General features: G+C 40.6%; 1 protein-coding gene across 2 annotated transcripts in view; it reads right to left on the bottom strand.

Annotated features, from left to right (window-relative positions):
- Window positions 1-9,338, bottom strand: part of SLC35A2 (solute carrier family 35 member A2) — a 15,856-nt gene extending 6,518 nt beyond the window's left edge. For both annotated transcript variants that reach the window (XM_034434062.3, XM_034434061.3), the window contains exons 1-4: window positions 9,203-9,338; window positions 6,079-6,261; window positions 4,408-4,559; window positions 2,128-2,849 (exon numbers count right to left, since the gene is read on the bottom strand). In XM_034434062.3, the coding sequence (XP_034289953.2) occupies window positions 2,128-2,849; window positions 4,408-4,559; window positions 6,079-6,261; window positions 9,203-9,257 (1,112 nt within the window). In that variant the 5' untranslated portion in view covers window positions 9,258-9,338. The remainder of the gene's footprint in view (window positions 1-2,127; window positions 2,850-4,407; window positions 4,560-6,078; window positions 6,262-9,202) is intronic.
- Between the last annotated feature and the right edge of the window lie 235 nt (window positions 9,339-9,573).

The raw sequence follows: 9,573 nt of genomic DNA on the forward strand, positions 1-9,573 counted from the left end.
AGGACTACTAGGCTGATGAAGGCTGGTGAGAGTTCTGGCTCAGAATCGCCTCAGTCTCTTTCCTTTACAGGCAGTTGACCCCAATCTCAAGTGGAAAAGGCTGTCCCATCCTTGCCCCAGCCAACTCCCAGTGTTAATAGGGTTAGACATGCAGCATGAGTCAGATCTGCCCTTTTCAAGGTTTCCTCAAACATTAAGCAGTAAGGCTAAATAAATACACGCTCTTTATTCATCTGTAATTTATGTACATTGACAAACAGTACAGGCTTTCTTTGATTGTTTTCCTTAAAAAAGCAGAATTCATAAAAAAATGATTAGCAATGTAAAAAACATGTACATACACACTCACACACATCACGGTGACTTGTGTTTATCTTCCCCATTTCAAAAGGAAACAAAATTCAACCAACACTCTCCCACCCCCTTCACACACACTCTGGGGTTAGTGTACTCCCTCTCAATCAACAAACCTAGTAGGTATAAAATACATCAGGATTAGGGAGAGGCAGTTCACACCCCAAAAAGCCTCATGTATTAACATAAAAAGGAAACCGAGGCAGAGAAGGGTCCTAACTTCTCAGAATCTCAGCCTCTCTTACCTTCCTGCCGCTTTTAGGTTCAAAATTTATACAACATGTGAACCATCAAGCTGGACAGTTAGTGTGCACCTGTACAGATGATTGCCTGGAAGTGCAGATCAAAGGGAGACCTCTGTTTGGGGGTGAGGGTGGGTGAAGAGGGAGGACACATACTTGAAATGGGCTTTAGACGTTTACTAAGAACCCTGTTTTCATTTAATCACCTCTCCTCCTTGCAAAGTACAAAAGAAATGAATGGCACTCAGATTCTTAGCTTCTGCTCCATAGACTCCTCAGTGGTTGTCCTGAAGTTCCAGAAGGCCAATTATGGCTTTCTAATAGCCACAGCACCAGCAGATGGTTGTCCCTTTTAATCGCTGGCTGATGCAAATTTCCCTTCCCATACTGTATGTACATTATATACCCATATCTGGTGGCTCTGTCCTAATAACCTTTACCCTGAGATTCTTCTTACTTCAAGCCAAGTGTCCCTTATGTGAAATGAGGCAATCTGTTCCAGTCCATCTCCTCTGTAACAAAACCTTAAAATTAATTACTAATGATTCAACGTTTGCCCAGTAACTCCCAAACATTTAATATTCTAAATATACACTGAAGGAAGGAAAGAATTAACTACACCTCAAACTCAGTTCCCTTTCCACAATGATCCAACTGCATTTGCTAAATAGTCAGAGCTGGAGAAGGAACAAAAGCAGAATGCCAAGCAACTCAAATACCCAACACCTTGATTTCACTGGCCTGGTACTACCACATGCACGCACCCATACACAACCTTTCTTCTTCAATTTTCATCTGCTTACAGTAGATAATTTGGACAATTTTTGAGCAAAGAGCTCTAAACAAGCTAATCCCTGTTACTTTCATATACCCGGAATTTTTAAAAAAACATTTGTATGTTCTCAAAGGGCAAATTACATTTTTCTTCACATTTTTCTCTTTATGTGCTGATATATATCCCCCTCTCAATCCTTCTTGGGATTATACCTTGTGACTGTGTACTTTTATTAAAAGTACACTTCTTTATAACATTTCTCCCTGCTGACCATAAGGAAGTTCTTGGGACAGAATATTCCCAAAATAGTTCTGCCTCAAGTTGCGTTTCAGGAGGCAATGTCGCCAAGGGCAGGACAGTGGAGAAAGAAAGAGGAAATTTAGAAGTCAAAGAGAAAGTGACCAATTCAAGCAAACAATGGCAGATACAAACTGAAGTGTATGGAGAATTATACGTAAATATGTAACTGGATAAAATAACAATTTATGGGTTTATAAAACGGGTAGCTGAATAAGTTGGGAAGCAGATGGCAGAAAAAGGAAGACAATATGAGTGGTCAGCACACAGTTAAGAACATAAAGACCAAGGCAAAGAGGGGGAGGAGATGAAACAGCAGAGAAGACCTGGGGAAAGAGAGGTCAGAAGTGAAAAAGATGGACATTGCAAAAAGGGGTCCAGGTTTTGTGAACCTTCACAAGAAACCAGTGACAGGTAACGCAGGAGGTGTTCTGTTCTTCTCAACTGATCAGTACTGACTTGGACAGGAAGCCATCTGTAGTCACGGAAGGAAGTTCCTTGCTTTGTGCTCCATGGCCTTGCTGCTGGATAGATGCACCCACCAGGGATCGACTGGACAATGGTCCCTTGGGCAAGCTGTACAGATAGACAGCTCCTATGACCAGGCCTGCTCCTAGAGCAAAGAGTAGGTTGAGGTGAAAGTCAAAGAGGTAGATAGAAGCCACGGTGGACACCACAATGGAGAAGGAGGTGGCAAAGCCTTTGAGGATGTTGTCAGCATATTTCACAACCACTGCCACCAAGAGGCCACCAAAAGCCTGATTCAGGATCACTCCCCACACCAGTGGGGTGTAGCCAAAGAAGAATCCATGCTGAGCTACAGCTGCCCCCTCGGTGAACCACAGCCCCAACAGCCCCAGCAAAGTCCCGAAGATGCCCAGTTGGACGTTACGTAGCCAAACCGAGGCTGTGCTGCCTTTGAGGATCTTTTCAAAATAGACCCCAGCAAAGCCAGACGAAAGGCAGGACACCACCACGGCCACAAGTCCCACCATGTAGCTTTGTTGCATCCCTTGGCCTTTGTAGGCTGGTTTTCCCCCTGCCTGCTGCTGCTCCACCTGGACAATGGCTACACCGGCAAAAAGAAGCAGGAGGGACAGCCACTGAAGACGCGACAGGCTCTTGCGGAGCATCAGCACCGAGAAGACAGCTGTGGTGAGGATCTTCAGCTGGTAGGTGACCTGAGAAAGGCAGTGCAGTTTAGTAGCCATTCCAATGTGCCATGAATCAGGAAGCTGCTTGCCACCGAGCCAGGGGCCTAAGGATTATGTAGTTCTCCTTAGTCCCAGACTAAGAAGAAATGCAAGAAATCTTCAGATTGATTGGACCACAATCCCCAGAATTCCCAGCAGCTTGGGGGAGCTGCAGTTCCACTCATCCAGAAGATATCTGGATAGGGAAAGTTAATCTAAATTACTAAATCACTGTCAAACCATTTACTAAGTCTGCACTACTATTAATCTTGTCATCATTCCTATCACCCATCTCCTCCCACTTATGACTGTATGACTGTAACCTTGATGCTAGTATCCTTAAGATTTATATTGACTGTTTCCTAATATGATTTGATTGCTTATTTCTAAACCTATGACTGTCATTAAGTGTTGTACCTTTTGATTCTTGACGAATGTATCTTTTCTTTTATGTACACTGAGAGCATATGCACCAAAGACAAATTCCTTGTGTGTCCAATCACACTTGGTCAATAAACATTCAATTCAATTCAATTCAATTCAATTCAATTCAATTCAATTCAATTCTTATTCTATTCTATTCTATTCTGATCCAGATCCCTCTTCAGTTATTGTTCCCATTTGCAAATGAGACCAAAATTTCAAAATGCTGCCGCACCTTAAATCATTAATCTTACTGAAAAAACCAAGGTTACTGAAAACTATAGTGCTTTAGAATCAAATATCGGCTATCCAAGGTTGTATGCATACCCTTATTTAATCCCTTAAAAGTGGATTAAAAAGTGGAGATTACAACATCTTGGCCAATTCAGCATCCCATTATTGTTCGCTTTCCTTTTTAAAGAGAGAGGAATTCTTAGCGCATTGTAAGCCGCCCTGAATCTCCGGAGAAGGGCGGCATATAAATCAAATTTAAAAAAAAAAACATTCTCTACTATTTATGGAAGTGTGTCTATTTATTTGAGGATAACAAGAATACCTGCTAAGATTTCAGAATTTCATAATTCAGCATGTTCCCTCCAATTGATTATCAGAAACAAAGCATATTAGACCAAATCAGAAAAATATTCAAAATTGTGCAGAGCAGGAGATTTGCTTAAGCTCCATAATTTACATAAACATCATTCAGTTTTTTTCTAAAGACAGAAAACAGGCTCCCTTTGCATATATACAGATATATATGGTTTTGAAATAATGTGACATTGTCAGTCCTTTGCAGACAGGTAGCTACAGTTCCCATCTCAGTGGGGAACAACCTTAATGCCACCCAGATAAATGAAATCAAACAATAACACGGGGAACTCATTGTATTTCTATATTTCACAGGATTTCAATAAGAACCATCCAGGAGACTTAAAGGAACATAACTCAGGATCCCCATCCTCATTACTCTGATGTGGGGAAGAGGGACACATTAAAAAAAATGGCAGTAGATATAAAGTATATAAAGTAGATGAAACTGAAGGACATTCTCCTTTGGAAAGATGCTTCTAACATTTCTGGAGAGCGCTTTAGAGAGGAAGTGACAGTAGGAGGAGCATCTCACCTGGAAGGTAGCTGCTGGCAGGTTGGAAATGGCCACATACTGCAGATTGTTTTGGAGGGTGTAAATGAGAGAAGGCACTGCTAGCTTGAGAGTGTCCATATACTGTACCAAAATGGAATCATACAAAGAGGCAGCAAACTGTCTCAGATTACCTGGAAAAGGATACAGACAAGAAACTGTTTCTTGTACATATCAAGACACAACAAAAAATTTCCAGTCTTTTTTGCTTTGATATGAATAACAATTGCAAAAGGGAGAGATCACTAGTTATCACACCTTGCAAATATTTGTTCCTTTCCTATCTTTGAGAATACTCAGGACAGGCAAAAAAGACAGAACCAGAACTACTACTCTTCCCCGAGAATATGGGGCAATATTGCACATTATTGTGCACAATATTGCACATGGCAATATGTGCAATAATTCTTTTTCCAGTGCTCGGGAATAAGAAAAAGTCCCAGGCCTTTATAATTGAGAGGGGAAGAAATGTCACAGAAGATTTAGTGTATGTATTGCACATCCTAGAGTTTTACAGCCTAGATCCTTGAGTTAATTTCAATAAAAACGTCTGTGAGTAAGGAGCTAAGACACCTGGCAACAATAAACTGTTCTAGCCAGCTGTAGGGAAATGGAGACTGCAAAAGAGGAAAAAGAAGAAAAAAGGTAATTAGAAGGATTGTCTCTCCTGCGGCTTTGATTTCATTGATTGATTGCTTAGGCTACAGCCACAATGGCCATGAGGTTCCCTATAAATTACTCTCATGGCTCAAGACCCAGTATTTTCTCACAATGGCCCCTGCCCAACCAGTAAGCTCTAAAAGTATGGACTCCCTCAAGTAAATCATTGCAGGAAGCTCAGGGATAAACCTCTTCCATTACTGCTTCCTCTTGTCTAGAATGATATCCCATCTGCAGATCACTCTCCTCTAGACGTGCGTGTTCTATGAAGTCATTTAGCCCTGGCTGTTTCAAGCACACTGTTAAGGTCTGGCATATATATCAGCTTTTTGTAAAAAATTTTTTGTTGAATATGGGATTTTACTGGGCTACTTTGGGGTTATTGTTGAATTAATGATTATTGTGGTTGTTGCCCTTTTAATCTGATTACAGAGTGAAATATGCAGGCTGCTCAGAGTCACTTGATGACTGGACCAGCATGTGAGTAAATAAAATAAAAATAAGCCCTTACAAGAAAAAACACTGCTCACCTTACATCAATTGGTCAGTTAACTAGGTGTTTCATTTTGTATTTTGGCTCTTTAAAAAATAAATGTATATATTTCTATTTACAGGAGTTTTATGACTGCATATGCATGTTTTAAATTATTCATTGATTCACATAATTGAATTGTATAATTATGTAATTGTTTCTTTCTGGGTCCATAGAAATATTTTTTCTTGCTTGTTTTCTTCCCATTTTTGTATATAAGTTGCAAGCGTTCAACCATGTTATTTAAAGTTATGGTGAGCCAAATCCAGATATGGCCATAAACAATAATGTGCAGAAATGACATAAAAGACATTTAGATTTTTGCAATTCAACCATTAGATTGGGTCAAAGGCAGAAACACAAATCTCAATCCAGCAAGACTGTTAATGAACATGGAACAAGGTTGGGAGAAGCAAACCCTTCTCTGAGGGCCTCCATTTTCCTTAGTGTGGTATTCCCACCTTGCTTCTGAATAAAGATGAGCAGTAGGCAGGTGATTCCCTTAAGGATTTCGGCCATAACCACCGCTGTGGTAGCAAAGAATCTTTCTCCTGGCAAAGTGCGCACATAGCGAATGCTGAGGATGAGAGAGGCATTTTGCACCACCAAGACTGCCAAACTAATGTACTTCAACTGTCGGTTACCTGGAAAAGGAAGAGTAGAAAACAGCTCAGTATCCTTCTAGCAATATCATTCCTCAGCAGATTCACAAGAGATACTGCACTGAGAAAATGATCCCCATCCAGAAACAGCACTAGAGATTTTGATGGAAGAAATAATTGAGGACCTCTGGGTCCCCCTTGAAGTTTCTTGTATCAGAAACCACTAAGACTGGTGTTAGAACATGGAGAATCAAGGCTTGAATTCACACAAACCAACAGACACACATGCAGACCAATTCCTACCTTCTTCCCTTAGGTGCCAGCCCACTAGCTAGGATGAAGAATGAGGATTGTCAATGTGAGCAGAAGAGGACAATCCTGGCTGACACAAGCGATCTGCAGTCTCATTTTTGTAGTCCCTAGACTCCAGCTTACACTGTCAAAATTCAATATCAGACCACAGGTTTCTGCAGGCACCATTTTTCTTAATCAAAATTTATTCCTCCTTTATTTTTAACTTCATTGGGGCTTATTTCACCCCTTAACCTATTGCCCTCAAAAGGGCCGACAATGTCAGCCACCATCCCTGATTAAAGTTCCAACACTAATTTACAGATTTAATCAAAATTCAAAGTGCAATCCTACAGTCAATTGGAAATCTGAACTGATCTTGAGAAATGGAAGTGAAAAACTCCAACTTACCCACCTTCATTTTCCAAGAGCAGGAATCTTAATAAATTGCTTACCATGTCAAAAGGGAATAGTGTATGGGGTTTTTTTTTGAAATATGTCTGGTTTTGATAAATATGAGTGATAATAGGCACCTAGATGATCCAATATTCTAGTTTCTTGACGTCAAATGGGAAAAAAATCTCTCTCTAATCTAATTGGCAAATAAAAGTTATTCAGAAGCAATATTTTTCATATCTTATCTCAGAACTCCAGCAATAAAAAAAAAATGTTAAGGATTTCCATCCGTCTGTGCTAATGCTTAAACCGGATTATTTCTTTTGCTCTGTTCTTGTGCCTGTCAATTTGAGAGGCACATTAGACAGGAAGTGGAGAGCAAAAAAAAAGGTATAAGCCTTATCTTGCAGAACAACATTCCTCTTCTAGGAACAAAAGCTAATCTGTTTCTTGAATGAAAACCAAGCAGGAAGGAAAATGATATAAAAAAGGGACATATTTATAATCTGGTGCACTCCCAAGTCTACAGTTGGTCCTTGACTTACAACCATTCATTTAGTGACCATTTGAAATTACGACAGTATTGGAAAAAAGTGACTTATGACTGGTTTTCATACTTATGACCATTGCAGCATCGCCATGGTCAAAATTCAGGCACTTGGCGACTGGCATGTTTATGACAGTTGTAGCATCTTGGGGTCATGTGACTGCCATTCGTAACCTCAGCCAGCTTCCAACAAGGAAAGTCAATGAGGGAAGCCAGATTTGCTTAACGTCACTTAACAACTGCAGTGATTCACTGAACAACTGTGGCAAAAAAGGTCATAAAATGGGGCAAAACTCACTTTAACAACTGCCCTCTTTATAGCAAAGGAAATGTTGAGCTCAATTGTGATAATATTTACTACTTGTATATACACGAAATGTTTCAAGGAAGTTTGCCTTACAATAAATTGCTCCTTAAACACACTTGCCATCTTAAAGACAGGACTATTTTATCCCTCATATAGCACACCAGCTTTGAAATGTACCTACCTTAGTTTGCAGTAATAGTTTTAAAATTATTACAGCATTTTAAGTAGTCCATTTGTCCACAACAATTACCTCCAGCACATGAGGAAACTCACATTAGGAAATTGTGTATAACTTAAATGTTTTCAGGATTATCCTCAATACCTCTTACTCAAAACCTCAAGGGAACTCTCCTTGCTGCCACTACAACAACTAATTTATATATATATTAATTAAGTGTTTACTGAGACACCTGGTCTACCCCAACATGTGGGAGGGAGCAGTCTGCTCCCTTTTGCCTTTCAGCTCCAATCCAGGAGCCCTCAAGCAGTCCCATTCACGACAAACCATTTTTATATCAAATTTATATTTTGCTGATAAAGAAATAAAGGGAGACTAGTAGTTTCCCTTTATTTATCAGCAAAATATAAATTTGGCGTGTGTGTGTGTGTGTGTGTGTATATATATATATATATATTTAAAAAATTCTATTCTATTCTATTCTATTCATATATACGGTACATACATACGGTACATACGGCACATACACACACACACACACACACATATATATATATATACACTGCTCAAAAAAATAAAGAGAACACAAGCAGAAAACATCCGAGATCTGAATGAGTGAAATAGCCTTATTAAATACTTTGTTGGTTACATACAGTAGTTTTGTGTTCCCTTTAGTTGTTTGAGCTGTGTATAAACTACTGTATGTAACGAACAAAGTATTTAATAAGGCTATTTCATTCATTCAGATCTCGGATGTCTTCTGCTTGTGTTCCCTTTATTTTTTTGAGCAGTATACATACACACACACACACACACACACACACACCATATACATACATATACATACATACATACATACCATACATACATACATACATACATACAGAGAGAGAGAGAGGGGGAGAGAGAGAGAGAGAGAGAGAGAGAGAGAGAGAAATATGTGGGAAGAAGAATGTTGAGGACTATTTCATTTCTTCAAGAATTCCTATCCATTCCAGCACATTAGCTACACTTCTCTTTCCTCCCACCAGAATAAAATCCCCGAGCCCAAAACTCAAGACAAGCCTCGCTCGAAGGAAAGGAAAAACCTTCCCGGAGAAAGAGGCAACACAGCGTCTCTGTAGGGAGAAGCAGGGAAGATGGGAAATCGGTCATTTGGAAAATATTTGTAATTTGGTGGCTACACAAGGAGAAACTCGAAACGTCCCTCCTCCTCCCTTCTCTCCCTCCTTCCTCCTCCTCCTCCTCCTCCTCTTTCTCTCACCTGCCGTCGCCACCGGGCTGTCAACGCCGCCTCCCGGTCCCCCAGCCGCTGCCATGGTGGCAACCGCGGGGCAGCCGAGCTTTCCCACTGTAACGGATACTTCCGCATCCTACTTGCCGGCCTACTTCCGCTTCCGGGAGAACCTTAGCTAGCCATAGAGACGGCACAGAAAGCGAGAGGGTAGGCGGGATCAAATCCCAGCTTTGGTAATGTTCTTCCTAGAGCGTCACAACGGGGGTGTGGGGGGGGGCGAGGTGGTGACGTTGGCGAAAGCGAAAAGACAGTTTTGCAAAGTGAGGCCGATCAATTCTGCATTTTTCGACTCGGGGAAAACACAAAGTGCTGGTCAAGTGTTGGGATCCCTTTGCGGA

Source organism: Pantherophis guttatus, chromosome 2, assembly GCF_059756535.1.
Source record: "Pantherophis guttatus breed Tessera chromosome 2, ASM5975653v1, whole genome shotgun sequence".
Taxonomy (NCBI): domain Eukaryota; kingdom Metazoa; phylum Chordata; class Lepidosauria; order Squamata; family Colubridae; genus Pantherophis; species Pantherophis guttatus.